This window comes from Python bivittatus, unplaced genomic scaffold (assembly GCF_059951505.1).
Source record: "Python bivittatus isolate LINGU-HERP-01145 unplaced genomic scaffold, Pbiv_v1 ctg000020_np1212, whole genome shotgun sequence".
NCBI classification, from domain to species: domain Eukaryota; kingdom Metazoa; phylum Chordata; class Lepidosauria; order Squamata; family Pythonidae; genus Python; species Python bivittatus.
This window is the reverse complement of record NW_028277030.1, coordinates 110,991,810-111,016,632: the sequence shown is the minus strand read 5'-3', so window position 1 is coordinate 111,016,632 and position 24,823 is coordinate 110,991,810. Positions and strand designations below refer to the sequence as shown.

The 24,823-nt window shown below is 35.5% G+C and overlaps 1 protein-coding gene across 4 annotated transcripts in view; it reads right to left on the bottom strand.

The window, feature by feature from the left end:
- The window catches only part of ESRRG (estrogen related receptor gamma), a 439,525-nt gene that overhangs the window by 212,048 nt on the left and 202,654 nt on the right, over window positions 1-24,823 (bottom strand). The window contains exon 1 of one of the 4 annotated variants that reach the window (XM_088146662.1): window positions 11,778-11,795. The exons of the other annotated variants lie outside the window; for them this stretch is intronic. Coding sequence (XP_088002788.1) covers window positions 11,778-11,780 — 3 coding nt within the window. The 5' untranslated portion in view covers window positions 11,781-11,795. Of the gene's footprint in view, window positions 1-11,777; window positions 11,796-24,823 lie in introns of those variants that run through there. 4 annotated transcript variants of the gene reach the window in all.

The following is a 24,823-nucleotide window of genomic DNA, read 5'->3' as shown; positions in this document are numbered from 1 at the left end:
TATATTTCTGTTCCATTTATCATTAAAACATTAAAATACAAATGTTAATATTCTATGCATATTTAGAATTGCATGTGAATATTTATATATTCCCTTTTCTTTTATATAACTAGCTAGTCAGTTAATTTCATATGTCTGTTTTCAGACATCTCACAGTCAGTCGAAGAAATGTGGATTTTCAGTTTATTCTCATTCCTCTTCAATGATAATTATTAGATAATTCTAAGAAACTATGTTTTACTCTGAATATTTAATTATTGAACTCTGAGCATGGAAGTACAACATCAGATTTTTAAAACTGCATCTATAATTTGGGTTTCAGTTAATTTAAAACTAAAACCTCCACACTAAGGACTGGATATTGAGAACAAATCACTGACCCACGTTCTACCTTTAGCTATGTTGCAATATGTGGGCTTATTGCAATGTTTGTCCCAGAGCAGTAGAAGCAAAGTGGGTAGCAATTTTATTAGACAAATGCTTGCCAGTTAACAGCACAGAGAAGCTTTTGACCTTGATACAGCCGATCCACAATCGTGTTAAGATTAAAATCTTGGATTTAAGCCTATTTAATTCCACTTATTTCGACAAGACTAATTCAGTTTAAATGAAAATATTTTCTCTTAACTGGATTGTACATAGAAATTAAAGAAAGATGTTATGCTCATGAAAGAGTTCTCTACAGCATCATATTTTATACAAGCATATAAAACAGAAAAGAGGAACACTTTTCCATATAAATTAACTTCTCCAGGATTGACAGTATATTCTAAATGCAATTTGCCATGTTGATGAAGGGCTTATTCTCTGAGACTCCAGATAAATTGCTGAGAGTCCAGATTGCAAAGTATCACAGAACTAGTGAGGCTTTTATATAACACCACTGACATCTACAAAACTATTTGTATTTACTTTTTGGGTCTATAGTGGTCTACAAACTGCTAATTTTTTGTAAGGAACATGGAACATGAAAAAGTCAACCCACCTATCACAAATCATGCTGAGATACAACAGGAGGAATAAGTAGCTCTTAACAGTTCACCCACCCCCATTTCCAAACACTGCTACTGCTTAAAACCTTGACAAATTGCCAAGATGCCTGGTAAAGGTAGAGGGTTCAAATTGAGGGGGAAAAAAACTATTTTAGACAGACTGAATTCACTGGCACAGTTTTTATGATTCTGGATAGATGCTTACTCTGAGTCTTTAGAGTATAGAAAACTAAATGTAATCACAGCTCACTTTCAAGGTAGGGATAAATTTTTGAGTTAAACTGTTTATTGCTTGCAAACTGTAGAATATGTGGCCCACATATAATGTACTGATTAAAAAAGGCACATGAGTATGCTTTGAAAAGGCCAAGGGATGGGGTCTAGATCAGAGTTCCCCAGTATTTGGGGGCCAGTAGGGTTGTGGGGAGGGAGTATTGTGGGGACCATCCCAAAATGGCTAACAGAGTGGCTATGACTGGGTACAGACATGGCTGGGGGATTCTGGGAGTTGAAGTCCATACATCTTAAAATTGCTGAGGTTGAGAAACACTGATGTAAATGATACAAATAGCATAATGTATGTCATTTGCACAATGCTACAACTGACACAAATAGTATAATTCACTTAATTTCCACAATGATGTCATGATGCACATAATATCTCTGTGGTTTGCACTAGCCATCTGTGTATCAGACACCTCATACCAGACATATCAAAATCATAGTCAGCAACCTGAAAAGGCCCAGAGAGGTTACTTACCAATAAACTTATAACAAGGTAGAAATGCCAAAATAATTTATCCCAGAAAGAAAAAAATAGCTGCAGATGCTCATATATACATGCACACACAGAGAGAAATAAGACATCTACCAAGATGTATACACTAAACAAAATAGACACTATACCAAAACAAACAGATAAACTAACTCCCGTTGCACCAAAACATATACAGGATAGTCCTCTCCCACCCTGCCAGCCAGCTAAATATTCCTTCCTCAAATTCCACAGCCCTCCAGGAAGCTCCCAACATCTGCCACCCAATCAATCTTTCCTTTTCTTTCTTGCGTTCCTTTTAAAGAAGCTGGTCATCCTTCAGAATGGATTGGTGGACCGTCTATTTTGGCCAGTGGGCTACACTTGGAGTCCAGAAGCATTTTAGAACCAAGGGTGGCTCTGGCCTGCTGCCCACAAGCTTCCTTTTTTAAATAAACAACAGAAGGACAGGAAGCCTGTCTAATGCCAAAGGAGGTTTTCACCAACTTACTTTCTATGGAAATCCCACCTCTAGATTATGTCATTGCATTTACTCTCTGTAGTGCATAGGAACACCACATTTTAAAAAACATGAATATCAAATAAGATAAAATTTGTAAAAAGACAAAGCAATGGTCAGTTATGAAGCATGTAGATTATATGATATAATGAAAGGATCCTTCCAGTTATGGTGTGACTACATATATTTTAATTGCCTGCAGTTCTAGATACATAACTACTTCTCTTCAATCATTTGGCAAATTTTGCAGTAAATCAACTATGCAGTCTGTCTAAGTCAGCCTTCCCCAAACAACTCTCCTCCAGGTGGGCTGAAGTACAGTCCTCCTCCTTTCCAGCCAGAATAAGGCTGGTCCCATGGTATTTTCAGCAAATCTCAAAGCTGTTGCTTCAAAAAAAGTAGCATCAGACGCTGCCATGCCTTGGGGTCTTTCACTCCACAGGTATTAATTCAACATTTTGCTACCAAGCAATTGGAATTCATCCTCAGACAGCCTTATCCAATATGGGTTACCTATATTCAAATGATTTTTTTAGCAGGAATGTATATTATTTCTGTAAAGGGAAAACTTTTATACTTCCCATGTAAAAGTCCAGGTTTATTAATTAAATGCCCTATTGCATTTTTCTTCTTTGTATAAACATCCCATTTTCCTTTATTTGTTTATTTTTGGTAGCAGCCAGTGGTTTTGCAATTGAGTGCCATCATGTGCAATGGGGCAAATCCTTCCTTATTGACCAATGCTACATATTTATTTGCACTGTCTCCCTGGTTCAACAAGTCTGCACTGATGGCACCTGTTAAAGCTGCCTCAGCTAAGCTGTTCCGCATTTGTCTAGCTGGATTTGGGTTTCCTGGATCCCTGACTGAATACAAAGTGAGCAGAAAAAACACTGTTTGGCAACAAGCACAGTAGGGAATACGCTGTCTGTTGGTATACAAATGCGTGAATGTATTCCTCATAACATTTCTAAGGGAGCATGCTGCTTGAGTCTCAGTGCTGTTGAGATCAAAATGATCTCCTTTGTTGTCAGTTGTTTAACAGCAGCTGTTTAATGTAACTTCAAATGATCTGCTTGAATGAAGTTGTCATTTTTGCATCCATCCTTAACGTGGTTGAAAAAGCAAAAGCTCAGCCACAATACAATATATTCTATTGTTCTCTGAAAAGTTTTATAGTTTATATATTTCAGGCATCCCAACAAAATAACGGTGACCAAATAGAAATGTTAAAACAATTATTTTGTGGCTTATGCTTTCTTCTGAAAGCATAATGTAGATGATTTTGGGTTCACCTCTAAAAATAAATATGCCAGAAATGACAAATGTCACAGCAACATTTTGGCAGTACCTCTTCTAAATTTATTTGTGCATTTCTTTAACGTGACACAGATTAATCAAATTTTTACTAATTTTTACTTAGTATGGGAGAATTAGGCAAGTTTTTTTTTTTTGGTTGGGTAATGACCAATAGCATATTGTAATACCTGATCTTGAAAAATATTTGCAATCCTCTAATGAACAATAGAGGGCACTAATGCCTCTAATCTGGAAAAAGCACTGCACATCATAGGAAAGAAATAAGAAAACATCATATGGCTCATAAAACTTATTTGTTAGATATGTGTGTGTGCATATGAATGTATATGCATGCATTTCTTTTCCTCTGATGTCACTAATAATTTTCCTTGTTCTCTCAATGTTTCTCTTGCTTACAGAAACAAGAGGATTATTGCTTGCAGCATTCCAACATTTTTAAAGTATTTATATTACCTTTCTTACTCAATATACTCAAAGTACTCAGACTATTTTGTCACACCATTCTTAGCCAATGTCTGCAGCTCTATACTCTTATTGCAAAAAAGGTGATACTGTTTAACACAAAACACAGTAGGTGCTTTTCAAAAATATATGTAAGATAAAGACCATTCAGAACAGGTGCCAGTTGCTAACAAAAGCTGCCAAACACAAGCAAATAAAGCTGGTCTAGCAAACTGATGCCCATAAACCAGAGAGAATAGTTTAACATAAAAATTCACAGCTAGAAATATATGGATAGCCTGCATTTCACATTGGTTATAATGTTTTTTGAAGGAGTTGTAAAATAACAAATACTACTGTATATTCTTGCTATCATTAATATTTCTAAGTGTATATGAAAAATCAAGGTAAGCATTGCAGGAAAAAAGTGTTACAAAATTTAAGTATTCCTGATCATCAAATAGTTGCATTCAATTTGCTTTGTAAAGCACCTAAAGGTCCATATTATAGACGTGAAGCAACATTAATTTTTCACAGTTACTAAAGAGTTCTGCTCCTGCATAGCAACTCAAGATACCTTGGGCACAATTTTTGACATCAACATGATCCATTAATTTTGGGGGGCCTTGCTGCTTCCTGTAAAATCAGTGTTTAAATCAATTTGCAACTTTAGCTTCATCACTGTGCAAAAGGTGTGTGTTGCCCTTTTTTCATGGTCCTAATCCAAAGGATACCAAAATCATTGTGTTGCTTCATTAATTTAAATAGTTTCAAAAGAAGAATTCTATGTTTTCCTTTTTTTATGACAGCATGCAATATGTTGGTTTCTGGGTGTGTCTATAGCTTTCTTATGAAAGTTGTATTTACAAGACATTAAAAATAAATGGTCAAATGTAGAAGATGAAAACATGCACTATGTGGTTTATTATTTTATTGAATTAAACCAGAGACAGTCAGAGTGGGCATCTGGTGGTCAACAGGATACTAATAAATTCTAACACTATAATTTAAGTTATTAATAACTCTACTGATGTAATATATCTGTATATGGTCGTTTTTGTGTTTTTCTGCAACATGCCCATTTTGACCATATTTTTTTCAGCAGGAGGGAGGTAATCTAGGACAAGAACACAGGTTGGCTCTGTGTGTTTGACCAATCAAGCCTAGATTAGCTGACTACTTACAGACTGCAAGCCTTTAGATGAGCTTCTGTGTATTGTATTGGCGAGACAATCTGGGAATTGTAATCTCAATACATCTGGATGGCCCCAGATTAGGGAAGAATGTTTTAATTTATATGTCTGTTTTATTCTTTTATTTATGCATATTTTATAAATAAAACTACTGCAATGAATAATTTAGGTGGGACTGGCCTTGAAGATCAATCACAAGCTTCAATTGGTTCAGAATGCAGCAGTGCAGACAACTATGGGTATGCCTGATTGTGCACATGTTACACCCGCACTGGCTCCCAATTTGATTCAGGTGCAAATCAAGGTGCTAGTTATTATCTATAAAGCCCTACATAGCATTGGATCAGGGTATTTGAAGGACCACCTTACTCCCATCATTTCCACCCATTAGATAAGGCAGGAGGGGCATGCTCTGGGACCCATCCATCATCTAGCAGGACCCAGGAAATATACCTTTCCATAGCTATGGCTGCTCTCTGGAACACCACAGCACCTGAGATTAGATTGGCCCTGACTCTCCTCACCTTTCAGAAAGCCTTGAAGACCTGGATGTTTTCCTGGGCCTGAGGGTCAGGAGGATATTGAGCCCCCACTGTTGGTGTATAGTGCCTTTGGCAGCCACACTGTGTTTTAGTTGTGTGTCAAGTGTATTTTTAAATTGTATTTATATTGTGGTTTTTTTAAACCTTTATTAGCAGCCCAGGGTTGTATTTGTGAAATAGGCAGCCATATGACCTGATTTAAATAAATAATTGCTCAAACAGATACCACAAATATTGAAGAGACACAAACAGGGTACTAATACTAAGTCCAGCTTTGACCCACAAATATAGTTTGTTGATTCACATGATAAGTGTTTCTGAAATAAACAAAGAAAAACAAATCAAGTAAATTTAGTTTGGAAGTCCAGCACACAATTATAACTTCCAAGAAACTGTAAAGCACAGAAACATTGAGACTTGGGTCTATGCAACTGTCTATCACTTTTTTAATAAAAGTCCAAGCCTTTACCATGAATATTTATTACTTATTTACAATATTTACATACTACCCAAATCATCAGACTCTGGATGGTGCATAAAAATAGAACCCTGACTCACCCACTAACTCACATTAAAACAAGCCATAGACTAGATGGTCCCCCACAACTTCTAATTAGGGGCCAAAGACCTATTGACAAAGAATGGGTTTGGGCACCTTCTGAAATGACAACAAGCACAGAACAGCAAGGGCTAAGTGTACTTATGGGAGCAGCGCATTCCCCAGATGTGGCCAGATTATAAGAAGCCACTTCTCATGCTTATACATAGTACTGGCACTGCTTTTTATAGGCAACGCTCCTACATAAATAGAATTCAGTTACTTATTGGAGTGTGTTACTTATCAAATGAATTATTTACAAAATGGAATAAAGCATTACTTCCTAAAGAGTAATTTAAAATAGCATAACTGTAATTAGACTGAATATGTTTGGTTTTCTGTTACTAGATCCCTCCCTCTCTCTCAATGGCTTTTCTCTCATTAGATTTTCCTAAATTCTACCCAGTCGTATCCCTCATAACCAGAATAAATACTGTACCACAGGCATCCACAGTGGGACAAGGGGGAGCAAATAATGATACATGCCTGATGATAACATCCTGCAAATGCCATCACTTACGTACTTGCAACAGGTATTGAGATGATGGCATTTGTGTGATGTTGTCATCACATATGTGTTATCTCCATGGTTTGCTTTAGATACTGCTGGGTTGCCTTCAGGGGCCTCTGCCTTTGAGGGTAATTCAGTTTCCAAGTCTCTACTGAAACTTTGATCTGAAGAAAACTTCTGTCCATGGGTGGCATGACTAGTTTCACCACTATACCACAATCATTCTTTTGGCCACTTTAATAATCAGGTCAGAATGAGATTTGACCTCTTCCAGCCCTACTCCCTTGAAGCACAATGTTTTAAACTTAGTTTTCCTATCCTAATATCTCAACTATTCATTACCAAAGTATGTAACAAGCTGATCTAAGTTTTTTTTTTTTTTTTTAAATCCTCCCAGCACCTTCAAGCAACTAACTTCATTGGACTCTGAATCAACTGAAATGGTACTTTACTATATCCTAGTCCAGCTTTCCCTAACCTATTATTCTCCTGTTGTGTTAGATTACAATTCCTATCCCCAATAACCAGCTGTAGTTTAATTGTGCCCACCATAACTGGAGGATAACATGTTCATGAAAGTATCCCAGTCATTTTTAATTCTTTATGCTGAAATCTGTCTTCCAAATCTGTCCTCCAGGCCTTTGGCCTGCTTATTTATATTACAGTATAACCTGTCTTAGATAATGCCAAGGCTAGCCAATCATTAGTTGAAAAGAAATAGTTTGGATGACAGGCTACAAATATGATAAGAAATTTATTCCCTCTTTCTATGTTCATCCTCCCCTCCCCTTTCTGCATTTAATATTATATCTTGTTGCTTGCTCAAGTAATTTTCTACCTTCTATTATTAGATGGGCCAAGGTGGGGAATTGGGTTGAGTGACTTACAGGATCACATGTTGTTTTTTGTTAATACATTCTTTACATTCTTATTAAAGTTAATGCAAAGTTTAACTTCTTCATTAGATTTCCTGTTACAAATCAACTTTTTAAAAAGTAGTGGTTAGACTCATGAATAGATTAGCTTTAAAAGTTACATTTACATGAATGCCTTAGGGGAATTTTTTAAAAAACTGGAAATTACCAATTAAATTGAATGGTAGAACAAAGGTAAAATTCTGTAAATAACATTTCCATTTCAAAAAAGCTCAAGTGGATTTTAGGAAGCTGCCATGTTGAGCAAGAATAATCAGTTCAAGAAATATTTGAGTAGATGCTAACAGCTGTTAATTGAGTATCTACTACAAGAAATCAAAACCACATACAGAAACTGGTATAAAATATGAAATATTTTCACTTTATAGTTTGAACAGGAGGAATAATTTTAGAGTATGAGGGCTCTTCTGTTTTGCATCCTCAGAAAAGCTAGGAATAGTCTTTTTCCAAAACTGCTTTATTTCAATAGTTCACTATCAAAAATTGTCTGAGGACATTATACAAAATAAAAATAATTTTGAGTACAATTGTTTTCACTAGCCTGATATCCTCAAAACCTATAGTTACTACAGTTGATTAGACTGACATAAATGTTTTCACAATAAAATGCTTGAAAATCCCCCTTGTTATTGTCCACACTGAATGGCAATTCCAGGATCTTTAGTCTCAAGGCATACAAAGGTATAAGATAAGGGAATGCTGAAGAATCTATTTAATAAGATGGCAGAAACATGGAAAACAAGGTTTAAAATGGATTTCTAATTCAAATATGTGAAAGATAATGCTAGATAGACATCAATATTTTTTACTACCATTAACAAGGTGCTAGCACTAACACATGTGCGTGGTATAATACAAACAGAGAGGGCAGAGGATACAAATCTGCTTCACCAGAATGACTTTCAATAATTAGCAGAGTAACTGAACAAGAATCCAGAGTTGATGGAATGTTAAATTTTGAGGCAATGTCTTGAGGAAAAATGGGGAAACTGCTGCTTTCATAAGGCCAACATTTGCACAGGAGTATAAAATAATAGCTACAATAATAAAGGAATCACATAAAATTGAGGTTTCTTAAACTTGTCCATGCAACATAAATTCTTTCTTCCTGGCCTTCAGCAGCTCAGCTATGTATGACTGCTCCTACTATTATGATTCTATATGTCATTTGGCTGTCTTGCCATTGTTGCTTGGAGGCCCTATGCAGGTCAGAAATTATACTGGTTTTCAGTGTTAGTCTTTTCCCTGAAGTCATAAGTACGGTAAAAAAGTAATTTCATTACAAAACTGCAGGATACATAAAATCATAATTTTGAAGGACATACAGGATGACTCATCCATACAATCTGACCCTATTCCTTCTTTCCTCCCAAGGCATTGTCCACCACTTCTCCATGTGGATCAGCTGTCTACCTCCATCTCAATCACAGTATGACACAATGTTATTTTCTTTTCAACCCACAGATTTAAAAAATACTGCATTTAAAGTAATGCAGAGATCAATCTGCCATAGTTATTCAGGATCCTATGTCATGAGTGGCATTAGAAATCAATTCAGTGTTACCATAAATTCACCCCAGATTATATTAATTTTATTACAAGCAACTGCTATAAATAATTACAAGAAATAATCTTGGGATACATAAAGATTATAAAATTTGACTCAAGCAATATTGGAACCAGGTTCCAATGAAATTAAGCACCATATCTGTACCTTTTCAGATAAATTTCTCAAGACTTACTGAATTCTCAAAGGGAGAAATATGCCTTTTTTAAAAATCCCGCTGTTCTGTACTGGATGACCTAGGATGTTGTTGGCAACAGAAGAGGTCTTATGAGTGGCAGTAGTTTAGGTGTACTTGAGGGTATGGAACAATCAGCTAAGTAAATTGTCCTGCACTGACACTGCCTTCTCTCATTCCCTTCTCTTATTCCCTACTTTTCCAAACAAATTTTAACTGATTCACCAGAATGGGCCTGAACCCCTGCTTCACAGTGAACTGGAACTGCTTAATACTCCCTGAGATTCTTTTTCCGGTGTGCATGTTTTACATATTTGAATCCGTAGTTGGTTTGAGCTTAAGTTTCCTCTCCTTATAAATCAGAGTTATAAGCCAAAAACAGCCCTAATTTACAGTGATGTTGGAATATGGCCAGTGATGAAATCATCAGACATACATATCCAGCTTTGTGTATTTTTTTCTCAATTCTTTCTTCTCTAATTACCTGTATCTCCATTATTGATCTACAGCCATTCATAATCTGTTCTCAACTTCCTCATCTCTTCAACTTGTACTCTTTGATACCCCTCAATTTTTCTAAGCTTCTTCTCTAGTGGGCTAAAATTATTACAATTTTTGAAAGTCCATTCTGTACCTATCCTCTTTTTTCTTTGTCATTTGAATAAGAAAAATAACTATTGCAGTAATTAGTGTAAAAATAATAAGACATATCTATCACTAGCAGGAAGGATGGGAAATATATCCTTGCAAATGTCTGACATTTTATTTCAGTTTTTGAAAATGACACAAGTGTTTCCATGCTTGATTGAGGAAGTGCAGAATCTCTTAAGCTGTAAACACTTAAAAGGCCTCTGGTACTCTGTGTGTGTGTGTGAGAGAGAGTGTGTGTGTGTATCCATTCTTCAAGAAGAGAAGTATAGCGGAGCTGGGAAGAAGCAGTTCATCAGCAGCCTGCAGCAGTTAGTTGAACCAAGAGACACTACAAGCTAGAAGTGTATACCACTCAAAAGGTCAAGAAGTAGAAAGTAACACTTGACCAAGGCCAGGTTTTTTTTCAGGACCCTGGACAGCACTCAGGGAAGAGCCTACAGTACTGCTCACTTTTTTGAACCTGAGTGTCTCTTTGGGTAACCTTAAAAGAGGTTTCAAAAAAACCCTTAAAAGAGGTAAAATTATCTCCATCATTCCTGGGCCTCTGCACTTTGGGGAAAAGGATTCTGCTACCTTGGTGAATTTTGTCAGGGGCTGTTGTCCCTTAAATCTGGACCTAGTACTTTGAAGTTGGGTACTATTTTGCCATCTTCTCCTCCTAATCACTGCCAAAGTGACTAAGTCTCTAGATCATCAGAGTGAAGTAATGATCCAACCTTAGTTTATTGCCATGGTAGAAACTGAGGCAACATTGTCCAGGGAAACTACAGAGCTGCCATCATTTGATGAGTTGGAAATCTTTGGGTGAACATTAAAGGTGTTTGCTTGGCCTCTTCACATTATAGGACTGGTTATTGAACCTATTCTAGCACCTACATCTGTTCAAGGATTTGAGAAGAACAGAATGAAACAATTCCATTTCTATTCCTCCTGCTATTCCCACTTGCCAGCTATGGCTTCCATATGATAAAAATGCATTCACACATTCATTTCCATCCTGATTAAACACAAAGAAAAGAAACAGTGCAAACTGGACACTGTGATAGAAACAATACCTATGTGGTAAATAATATATATATATATATATACACACACACACACACATACATACACACATACACACACACACATACATACACACACACACTTATTTTTAAAAATGGGCTGAACATTCTTGTGTTTGGAGAATTTTAAGAGAGATTTCTTCATTTCCAATGTTCTTTAAATATTAAACATTAGTATATAAAGACATTCTTTTTCGAAACAGTAATTTTGCTTTGTTTTGACAGGGAAAACACTATTTAGAGGAGTGTATGTGTACAAGTTAGCAGTTATGTGTACGATATCTGCTCTAGATTAGTCCTGCTTGAATGGCATCATAAATGGGTCCATTCCTCAGCAGTTGTCTACTTCAGATGGAAACTTGACAACCTCTACTTAGTATGTCTTTCATAGTACACAATGAAGTGTAAAACTGCTGTGAAAAAGCCTGTGTTTCAAAACAAACCATCTCTGTAATAAGCACTTAAAATACTTTCATTAATATATTTATGTATACAAACAAAAACTTAATATTACCATAAGGCTGCCAGGGTGGTGATGGAAACAGGAACTATGTTTCAGGTTTTATGAAACCCTATATATGTATAAGGTGGCTTTGGCATCTCTGCTTAACGGTACAGAATTTTCCATACATGCGCATTTACACACATAGTTTAAAGCTTAATCAAAATTCTAAATTAGTAAATATTGAATTTAACCACTTTTATATCTCAGGTATTAGCAAATACTTTTGGTCTATAGAGATACAGTCCCTCTAATCTTTATCTGAATTTGCAATTAAGACTTCAGAGCTAGAGATATCTGTACACGGTTCTGTACGCAGCTCTGCTCTCTTATATTTAAACGATTGGTCCCAAATCATATCAGCCTCCCAATGCATCAAAAAGTAAATGTCTGATGTCTAATTGAACTAAGAGATAACACTCTTTTAAGCTACACTGCGAATGCCTGGTGCAGGATTCCTTTGCCCAGAAAAAAAGAGGAGACAGAGGATAAAAACATCCAGGAAATTGTATAGTTGCTGGGTATAAAGGTACAGCTGAGCATATTTGTCATTTATTTGCCCAATATTCAGTAACAATAAATGCATGGAAAGAAGCCCCCTACTCATTTCTACTAATTGTCACCTCCAGGAGGACACTGTAGGAGTTTCAATATGGGCACTTAAAAGTTTTCTTTTCCAATCTCTTGTAGGCTTATATCAGTTTATCACAAATGAACAATTGTGTTGAAAAAGCCTTGGTTTGTTTAATGTCATTAGTGATTGTTCCATAGAACAAACAGCCGCTCCAGCATTCTGCTGCCGTTAATCTTAAATCTAAACTTGGCGGCACCCGGAGAGAGTCTCAAACACCGTTTGTTCTAACCAGCGCATGTCTCTTAATCTATTGCAAGTCAAGGCTCTTATCTCTTTGAGCTCAAGTCAGAGCAGTGCTTTCTTTGCCCAAATACTAAACAAAATCCAGTTAATGTATTTGAAGACTTTTTTCACCTGCAAATCCTTCCACTTCATTCAGTCATGCATCAAACTCCAGTGTAATCTGTATAACCTGCAGCCTTTTAATGTATATTCTTTTAATTGTGGCAAACTTAAATCTGTGGGTGAACTATGGGGCTATTTTATAGAACTAGCTCAGTAAGTAATAGTGATTATTAAGGACCAAACTCCAGAAAGTTTACCTGTCCATATTAGAAAATCATTTACTCAATCCAAAATCTAAAGGTAAAGGCCAGTGCAGAAATGACTACATATTTATAGATAAGACTAATACTGTGGGGACCCCACTTTAAAAATGTCATTTACATTACTAATTCAGAAAAGTAAACTTTTTCCTCTAAGGGTCCTGCTTTGTGCCTCTGTATTAGTTCAAAGTAACATCACAGGCTTCCAGTGAAACACATTGTCCTAACCCATTGTCTCTACATCTATGCAGAAGTAATTACAAGAAACAAAAGGATCTTCTCATGCTATCATACAGTTAATCACTATACAGTTTAGCCTGGTAGAACACATTTAACATGAGAATCTTTTGATCTTAGAAATGAATTTCATGTTGATATAAATATTAATGCATTTAATGTTTTTTCCCAATCCTATAGTTCACTTAAGCCCAAGTGAGAGTTTAGAAAACTACATCTAATTGTTTTAATGGATGAAACTAAGGTACTCAGCTTGTCATATCAGTAGACTGGCTGATTTATTAGAGGCAGCTGCCATTTTCACACACACACACACACACACAAATACACACACACACACACACACATGTTGCACATAGTACTACCTTCAAATACCAGTTCAATAATGTATAAATCTTTAGTTTAGTGTAAGTGTATAAAATACTTCCAATTGAAAAATTCAGGAAATTGCAATATAAAAACGCCATCATATTCTATTCTACAACATAGATTGTAAAGACTTGGTTCAGTCTTGTACACTATGATTTATATGTCCGGATACATTTACCCAGTTTGTCGTGATCTTTCAGACCAACAGTGGGTTGGGAGAGATGTATCTAGGTGAAGCTTCCCTGATGAATTTATGCATAAGACGTAGTCCTGTCCCAAAATTCTAACTAGTGTAATAATTATCAAGCATTTCTACAATCCATTCATAATCATTTTGGGAACAGCAGTTCTTCCACATCTGAAGCAGCTTATTTGCAGCCATATGTGTAGCTTGCATCTTCCCAATTTTAATCTGCCAAATTCTAGTAAAAATTTCTGTCTGAGAATTTACGCATGTAGGGTCTTGACCATGAAGCCATAACAGCATATGAAATGGAACCATTGTATATTGTAATTTGCTGTGTCTTGAAGTACATATAGTAATCAGAATAATCTAACCTTAAAGGTTTTTTTTTAATTATTATTGAATGTCCATGCTTTTCATAACAAGAATAATATATCAGTACAGTATGAATAGATTGGGGGAAGGCAGGGATGTTGGCAAAGGCATGCAAGAACCATTAATAGATAAAAGAGTTAGTAAATGATATCTCTGCTCAGGAAAAGGTGGAAGCAAGAAAGACTCAAAGTGGCCCACCTTGCTTCTGTCTGGGCAGAATAATGGGGCAGAGAGAAACTCTGACAGGCTTTCATGATTCTGTTATTATGTGCTACACCAATAGAGTTCCAATAGTCCTTGTGATATCTGTTTCTTGATCTGGCCTACCTCAAAGGCTGATGATAAGGTTCCATAATTTAATTTGGAGCTTCTAGCAACTGTTAGTGGTATATGTTCTTCCTCCATTTAGGGAACTACTCAGCACATTCCTCTGGCTTCTGTTAAAACAGGAAGATCTTTAATCAGAATAGCTTCCAGAAGCCAATGTCTTTTCACACTTCTCTTTCCCAGTTAATTTTCTGCTTTCATTTTCAACAGATGCCAAAGGACATAGTGACCAGTTAAGTTAATGCCTGATCTAATCCTTTCTCCCCAAGTCATTCTGCAGAGTTCCCAGCTCTCACTCCATGCCTACCCTCATCACTAACTTAAATCTCCATGAGAACTAATGTCTGATTTTGATCCAGATGGAAAAATTCTGAGTTGAAAGGTATTCATCATATTGCTCGCTGAATCTCTGCCTGTCTATCCTCCCCCAACAGCCAATATTTCTAAGAATTTGTTTAACTTCCTGGAGCGAACTGGTTGCATTTTCAAAAAGCATCTCAGAGTCCAATTCAAGATACTTTTTTGAAGTAGGAATCATTTCACATTATCCCCCACCTTTGAAATAAATTGGGCAAAGGGCAACTGATGTAAAATGAATTAGTAAATGCAACCACTTGGCTTCCCATAGCCTTCCCCTTCTCTCTCTCTCTATGTTTTCAGAGGGATAAAAATTATTTTCTAAATGAAACCTGGGAATCTAGGATCATAACTCTTCCTGCTGATAACTGCTAATCTCCTTCGGCTCCCCCAGTTATTTTTGGATGGTGCTATTTTGATAAAACATACTACTTTTGAATTGATCTAGACAAGTTTACCTCAAAATACAAGGAGCTTTGCAGATCAATCCCATTTATTTAAAAGCAAGTTTCATCATTGCCTCAAATATTACTTTTTTACTACCACACACTTAAATTGGAAGCAGATTCCAGCAGACTCAACTGAAACACTCCTCCAAATGATTTTTTCAACTCTCCCTTCTCTCTCCTAATCTATTCATGCATTCCACGCATACAAAGAAAAGTAGTGATTATTATACAGCTTATATAGTCTTGACATAAAAGTTCCGGATCCCCTTCTATTTGATACATAAACATTCTGGGAAGATGGAGAGGACATTCTGTTATGGAATGATATTTCTCTCCATCTCCCTATCCCCTTTGTAATTTTTTTATTCTATAGTTCCACCTCCATCCCACCCCACCTCACCCCAAAGCATGTTCATTCTGGCTTCTTTGTAAATGAGTTTCACTGACATATATTTTCATGCTTCAAAACTAAGGCTGCAATTTTATATGCGCTTGCCTGGGAGTAAATCCCATTGGAAATAGTGACATTTTTAAGTAGACATGTACTACAGGCTTGCAGTCTAACCTTCTATTCTGAGTTCTTTTTCAGACCTTGGAAACTATAGTATTTTCAGGTGAGGATTTATTACAGTCACACATTCACCCCACATATAAGTGTAGTTGTTCATATGCCCCTGTTTTTCTACCACAAAAGTTCCTTGCCAGTTTTTTGCCAACAGTAATATGGTGAAACATTGAAGCAGCAAAGTTTTTCCCCACTTAAAAAAACTCACTCCCAACTACTGGAAGATCTGCAAAAGAAATCTTGTATCTTGAAGTTGCACTTTATCTACTTGCCCAGCTGTTGATGACAAAAGTCAAGATTCACTTCCAAATACAAGGGGTTGTATTGTAATCAGGTTCTAAACTGCTCTGTCTCTGCCAAAACTATTCCCATCTGTACAAAATTTGGACTGCAGATGAAGAGTATTGCTTACTTCGTACATACTAATTCTCAAGATAGTATAACAGATAGCGTAAGATGTTATGAGCAACTATATGTCCATAAAATTATTGGCAGAATGTTACATAAAATATTCTCATATTACATAATGAGCTCTTATAATGCTGCAGGTTAACTAAAATAATTGTGCAGAGACTTATATTTTTCCACCAATTAATCTGCCTAATAAAAACCATTTTTAAAAGGAGCAAAAGTCTGCAAAACAAAATGGGAAGGTCAAAATTGCTAAAGCTGATTGTGGTTATTTCATATAAAAATATTTTATTTCCATGGAACATTTGAATAGCATAACTCCTTTTCACCATATTCCAAGCCTTTAAGTATTATTTTCCACTTCATTATCAAAACTATAGATCTATGAACAACTAAAAAGCACATAATTACTGGCTTTTATATGAAGTTCTAGTGACAGTAAGGACAAGAAGAAATGCACACTGTGTCTAAAGTGTAATGGCTATGGGTGACAATTTTCCCTTTTGATACCACTCTTGATGCCTGCAGGCTCCCTGCTTCACCTAATTTTATTAATTTTTTAAGATACTTTTAATTAAAAGTAAGTAAATGGAAAGCTAGCACACTACAGGCTTATATAATGACAGGCCAAGATGGCAAGTATTTGTCCATACATCACAAGGAATCCAATCTAACCAGATATTGCCTTACTAACTAGCATAATGTAAAGTAAACTAAGGGTCTCAGGTACGCTCTACATTTCAAAACAGTCCCAGGGAGTCCATGTAGACCACAGATGTATTCTCTGAAACTAAAATGGAGAGTAGATACAAGCAAATGCTTCATTTGAAAGTGTGTCCACCTATTCAGAAAAACAAAAGCAATTGGGAAACATCATCCATGAGGTTAGACAGGAAGATGTGGAGGAACCGCTTTCTGGCAAAGAGGTGTTTGGCTTTTTTTTACTACTAGCGTCCCCCATGACAACTATTTTGTGAGAATGGCTAGCCAAAAATATACCCCCAATCCCAAAAGGCTAGAGATCATCACTATATTAAAATATCCTACTTTGCTATTTTTAATAATAATTTCATATCATGACTTAAATTTCACATCATACAGTTAATTTCTTCAGTTGTAAACAGTTAATAATTGTTACCTTATTGCATTTAAATATAGTAGCAGAAATAAAATACTGTACTAGCTTGCAATAAAAGGGCATTTAGAAATAAAATATGTGAGAATTCCTCAAACTGGGAATATATCCTGAAAAAATTCTTTATGTTCTAACCCTGCTTTTCCCCAACCTGTTGTTCTCAGATGTTGTGAAGGATTCCAATAATCCTTTGTTAACTCGGCCATTCACACTGTTCTCAAGGGATTAATGTATAGGAACTGAAGTTCAACATACTGTATATGGAGGGCAACAGATTGGTAAGCTGTTTCATGAAAAGGTTTGAATGTCATAATGTGTTCAATCTGATCGGCTCAATTCAAAAACATACAACAATTTGACCCTGACTAGTATTTCAAAGGCATAAATCTTTATTAGTCAGAAGCAAAACAAGTCCTTTTGCCTAAGCTTTCTGATATGCTAACCACAATCTAATCACATGTAATGTCCAATTGTTGCTTTATTAAAATAATGTGATAACATATATCTCAAGAAAGCAGACACTAAGGCTCTGTAACAATGAGCACTGTACGGATCAGGACTGGCTTAAACTTTGCACAGCACTAACAGTTCAGATGGATTCCAATTCTTTGATTAATACCCTACAAGCACTTTATGTTAAGAAAAAAAATAGAATGATTCTCTGGAAAAATGGAATAGTATATATATTGTTGTACCATATATAAAGCCTACTTATGGGAAATATCTCATAAATTTCTTTTAACTAATGCTATCCCACAATTTTCAATAGCAGAGAAACCTCTGACTGTAAAAACAAGTAACTGAACAACTATATAACTGGTTTGCATTGGACAAGAAGTTCAGAACCCATTTCAACATATGATTTACATGCTCCCCATCAAAATCACACATAGTAAAAAGAGTAAGCCATCTTTGGCATGTCCAAAATGCACAATTTTCATTCCATGGATTTTCATTTATGGATATATGATATGATATAGGGTCATCAAACTACCTATAATTCGATGGCTGGTGTGGGTCTTCCGGGCTGTGTGGCCGTGTTCTTGAAGTTTTGTTTCCTAACGTTTCGCCAGCACCTCAGAGTGCAGGAGCACAGACAGGAGCAGTCTGTGCTCCTGCACTCTGAAGATGCCGGTCAAAGATGCTGGCGAAACGTTAGGAAACAAAACTTCAAGAACACGGCCACAAAGCCCGGAAGACCCACACCAGCCATCGTATGCCAGCCGTGAAAGCCTTCGACAATACCTATAATTCCTTGCTCACGAAGATGAAGTGTTGCTATCTCAATTCCTAAAACCTGAAGAAGAGCCCATCAGTCTAAGCTGGATACACATGTATGGATAAATATAGTTGGTCTATAATCCTTGTTTGGACAATACTATTTCTGAGAACCCATGTCCAAATGAAATGACTGACAAAATTAGTTTAAGACAGAAATGACAAAATATGGTTATACTGTGTTTAGATGGATGTTCTTCTCCTGCAATCTTCCTGTTACTTATTTTTTAAGTTTTTAATAGCTGTGACATTGTTTTAATTGTTGGTTGTATACTGCCCAGAGTCACATTCACTGAGATGGGCGGCCATATAAATTTGATAAATAAAAACAAATTATTGAAGGATTACATCTAAGTCAGTGCAACAATCCTGAGTGGGGTTTTTGTAGTGATCTTTCAGCATTTTCCACTGAATTAATTTCAAATGGTCATGTTTTCTATTTGTATCATTTGCAATGTATTTATATATAAAATGTAGAACTGGCTTCACTGTGCACCAGCCATCATCAAAATCAAAATACGCAAATAATAATGTTCCAAACAATGTCACTACAATATAAGAGAATATTTCATAGGCACAAACTTAATTATGTTCATTTTCCAGTAACCCATGAATACAATTTTTTGGAAGACTACGCATCTAATGTTCTTTGCTCATAGAGCACAATAGCAACGTTCCAGCAAAAAGCTGCTATAAACGCAACATCAACTGGTTAAACAATTTTAGATCAGTTGAAATCCACTGCAGCACCTACACTAATAGCAATAATAAACTAATATAAGAAAGTAGAAATGAACAGGATTCCTTATTTCAATTACGCTTTTCCTGGAGTAATTCTCAAGGGCATAGTTATTGTCAATATAGCTTAAGATAAAGCTTAAGATAAAGGTGGAAGTTTTCAAATTCATAAATACGAATATATAAAAACAATCCAAGGTAGTCTACATTTGATTTTGGGGGGGGGGGGGCTAATTCTACTTTCATGAACTTTCAAGCCTCAGAATTATGCACTATTTTGTGCTGATAGGATAGGTTCAACTCTAATTTTATAACATAATATGAAATGATAATGATATATAAAACAGAGACAAAAACATACTTAGATAAATTGATGTCAGGAATCAATCTAATTGAGATGAAGCTGACAAGGTTCTTGGAAGGCAGAAAGAGCTATATATCCAGTTAGAACTGTGTAGCAGTAATTTTGAGAGGCTTACATACTTTTTTAGGTTTCTGCACTACCAATCTCAAATATTCTGCATATATTCAGTTAGTTGATCTCTACTTCATCTTCCAAGAACAGAATATCCTGTTCTTTCCATGGGACCAGCAGAGGGATGATGATATGATGTTGTGATATAATGATGAGGATTTTAATTTATATTCCACCTTCCAGTCTATAGAGGAAAAAAATTCACTTGCTTCTATTTCACCCACTGTTCCAAAATATCCTCTAGACAACCAAAGAAAAGGAGGCAAGAGAGAAAGACAGACAGACATAGATAGACTGAATATATGTATAAATATCCCTGGATATTTGAGGTAATTAAAGAACTAATCTGGTCTCAAATAAAACCCTTTGTAAATAGACATTTGCACTGAAGTTCATATGCTTTTTAGTTTGGATAAATCTATAGACCCTGAACTTTACTACATTTGCTGCAAAGAAAAATCTGCATAGTCTGTGTGAAAGGATTAAGAAAGCAAGATGACTTTTTAAAACTTGGCTACTAAAAAGAAGGGATTTTTTGATGAAATTAGGTATATTCGTTCATCCAAAAAGAGCAGGCAGATCTATATTGAAGTAAGCAATGAGCTACAGGAACCCAAGGAGGATTTTGGCTTGTACTTCTCCAGAAGTTTTTTCTCTCTATGGCACATGAAATACTACATGAAACTTAAAATCAGTTTTATACTTTATACTGATAAAGTTTTCTTTGTCTTGTTTTTAGCAAGTCCCCTCCTCATACTAGTCATGGTAATTTCCTGACCCTCCAGAGAGGGTTTTGGGAGGAGCTGATGGGGATAGGTTTGCCAGAGGATGAAGGGGCTGGAATGTCACCTTCTATCTTCTGGCACATCTATAGATCAAAGCCATTATAAATCTAAATATAACTACTACATCATCATTATCATAACCTGCTGTTTCATTGCCAAAAAGGTCAAAAATTCCTGGGGCATTCCTAAATTAACATCTCAGTAACTTTTCAGCAGCATTAATGAACTAGAAGAAAAAGTGATGAAAGACAGAAAAGACAGAACAGGTGAATGTAAAATAAGTAGTAACTACTTTCTTCTCAGTACAAACAAATTGTCCCAAGTAGCAAAATCCGCAGTGTCTGAAACCAGGGTAGGCCTAATGCACTTCAAATGTTTTATTGAACCTTGAGAATTTGCTCTTCACTTTGAAATACTAATTACATTTCCACAAGAGATTCAGTGAATTCTGATCTGATTTAAGCATCAATTAACTTTATTCACCCCTAAGAGTACGTAGATTTACAATGCTTTATACGGAGAACTAGAAGATGATGTTTTGTATCTCCACTACACAAAAGCATTTTCAGCAGTGAATGTGCCACTGCCTAGATAGATAGATCAATCGATCAATAGATAGATAGATGATATTTTAATAGTTTATTCTATATTGGCATACATGTTAAATAGACCGGGTAGTTTCAAAAAGGAACTATTCGATATATTTCTCTTCTTTCTTTTATGTTTATTCATAAGTTTAAGGATTTGAAAATCCAAGCCATGGAAAATATAGAAGTAGTAAAAATGCTAGTTTTTGGACCGGTAATAAACTTCAGTTTTCCCCCAAAAGAGTTGTTTTAGGAAACAGACTGATTATTGCAATAAAACAAAAGAAAAGCCATATGGACAATGTTCTCTATGTGACAAAAACATGTTTACTGAACTGGGGATAAACTTTTGCCTGTCCTGCTTTCCTTGATGTCTCCCTTCTTCCCCTGTTTGTGAACCCTCTATAAACTTTTCTTGATTCATTCAGTGGTCGGGATAATAGTAACAGTTTAGAAAATACATGCTTTTCAAATGGTTACACTGTACTTCAAAAGCATTTTCCTACAATAATATATATAGTTGAAGGTAAAAGAAGCATTTTACCTTAACCCTTGGTAGGCACAGACTTAATTTCATACTTGTAACCGGCAGGGACATTTGCACTTTGCTACCAAATGCTCGAGTAACTTACTCATAGTTGTTCCACTTATGAGTAATGGCAGACTTTCTTTATTCTTTTCCTATTAAGTATTTTATCTCTGTCTCCCCTCGTATATATTAATATGTAGTTTTCATGTTGGTATCGAGATGCATGCAAACAATTTCTATTGCTGTTAAAAAAAGAAGAGGAAAAAACACTTTTAGCCTCTATTGGGAAATTAGCTATCCAATCAATGTGTTGACCGGTGGATGTGCAACAATTATTGTGCATAATTTCCAAGATATCTTTCTTTTATTTTTCTTTACTTTTGATGCAGTTTTCAAGGTAAAGAATTAGGTCATTTTCATAAGATTTTTTCATTAGCCCATCACAGAGTCACAGACAGAGGTTCTTTCCTTTCAAGAATTCTCCAACATTTTGTTAATAGAGTTTGGATAGAGCTATGAACGATTATTTTAGTCCTGGTTTCATCATGAACAAAAATATTTTTATCAACTGTTCATTTAAATGACACGTGAGTTTCTATAAGAAATACATACATACATACATACATACATACATACATACATACATTTAATCTGAAATGGACAAATCAAGAATACCTGGATATTTGCCTATATATCCAGGTATTCTTGATTTGTCCATTTCAGATTAAAATAATGAGCCCAGTGCTCTATCAAAGACAATATGTACATCTCACAAAGTTGTATGTATGAAGGAAAAAGTGGAAATGCAGAGTGCTAATTTCCTTCTTTTAGCTAACCATAGGATTAAATATTCAGTTAGATATTCTGTTTGTCTGGACACCCTAGTTTTGAACTATTATACATGTACTAATAAAAAAGTACAAATCTGAAGCTTTTTGAGTTTGCAGGAAAAAGAAGAGATTGGTTTAGGTTCCAGCCTATCTGCATTTTATGTTCTGAATTTTATGAATTTCTTAACACATTGGATGACTATTGAATGAATGTCCTCATAGAATCACAAGCAGAGAATCAATCTAGATTTAATTCTTAAGGCTTCCTAGAGAAGGGAGTACTTGACCAAGAGGTCCAACATAGTCAAAAATGATATGATTAGCAAAAAATATGTTAAAAGGGAATATCCAGAAGGTCAGATCTCTCTGGAATGCTTAAATCTAACTCAAATTATAATTATAGAAGCTTAGATAGAAAGTATATTGCATATAATGAAATGTACACTACAAGGAAAAAAAAGGTTGCACAAAGAATATTTAGAAGAAATATATCTCAATCTCCAAAAGAGGGGGACATCACTAATGACATTAGGACCGATGATAAACAAATGTCATTCTCATATATTAAGAGTATGAAACTAGTTGGTTTTCTACAATAAGTGATATCATAAAAGGATGATAAAGAGATTACAGAACTGAATGAATGAATTCTTTACATAAGTTTTTACAGGAGAATATGTAGGTCAGATACCATTTCCTGATTTTTTTTTTTCAGAAAAGAGATAAAGTTCTCATTGATAAATAGAAAAACAAAGAAATTACTGGGTCCTGATGGCAAGGATCCGACAATTCCTACAGAATTTCCAACTCACATGGCTGTCTCTCAGTGGAACGCTCTGGCACCTGCTGCAATAGAAGATCTTTTTTTCTTTGTAAACTGGGGGAAAATATAGCCAACATCAGATTGTTGGTTAGAAAAAAAAAATCTGAATGAAGTTTAGCAATTGACTTAAGGTGAGCTATACAAAACTCAGTTCATTTTACAGGTAATCTGGCCATTCTGTTTCATATGTTCATTGCTTCCCTGTCCCATGCTGATGAAGAACTACAAATATTACATGATGGGCAGGTCTTCTTGCAGAAATGGGACTGCTATAGTTAAAATGTAATTATGCCAGCCCATACATCAGACAAAGGATGAATGCTCATGTCATTCACTTCAGCTTTGGTCTTAAATGATTATATGGTCCTCCAAATTAAAAAAAACAACAAAACATTGGCATAATGAAGACTAATTATTAGTCTGAAGAGTTCTAGTGCCACTTTCTCCATAACTTGTTTCAGTATAAGAATCTTTCATTAGCAAGCACTTCACCAAATCACATCCTATTTTTAGTCTGAAGTATAGCTAGCCCACAGGTTTATCTTTTCATCTTCACATATAATTAATATAATTCCTTAAATTATATGCAGTACTGGTTTTTAATATTCAAAGTGAATCAGATATCAGACTGTAGTTCCTAAAGTTACACATAGTATGTTACTCTATTTTGTTAAAATGCAAATTACTAAAGTAGCTCTACCAGGCTGTCAGCACTTATCACTGTAGGAGAGCCATGTAAGTCTATGGTGGCAAAAAAATAAGAAGGAGTCTGGTAGCACCTTTTCCGCTGAACAGATTTTATTAAAAGGCATAAGCTTTCGTGAGCTGGAGCTCACGAAAGCTTATACTTTTTAATAAATTTTGTTAGTTGCAAAAGCACTCATTGCTGTAAAAGTAGAGCCAGGGCTGTAGAAAAGAGCTGCCCCTTTTCACTGGTGCTAAATTATTCCAAACTACTCATCTTAATAATTTTCAATTAATCCTTTACCAAGATTTGAAACCTTAATTTATATGGTTTGGGTTTGGGTCCTAAAAACCCAACCTTGGTACATCTTTCACACCTATCTACCTAAGAAGTCTGGTTCAGAGGGGAAGTGAGGGAATAAATCAGTAATGTTTTCCTAGTTTTATCTACTCTGTTTTAAAAACACAGTCATTCTTTGCTCTTATAAATTATAGATTATCAGCATAGTGAAGATTACAACAACAACAAAAAAAAACCACACACAGAGTTTACTACAATGGGTGAAGTGTATTTAGGCAAACAGGTGACCTCCATCTTTTCATTTTAATCTGGTGTAAATTGCTGCCTTGTGTTTCTCAAATCACAGATAAACTTTATGGAATTTCACAGACTTGCTAGATGACCCAAGACCAAATGTATTACAGTATTTGTTCCTTTGCTGAACTCTTGCTTTTTTTCTT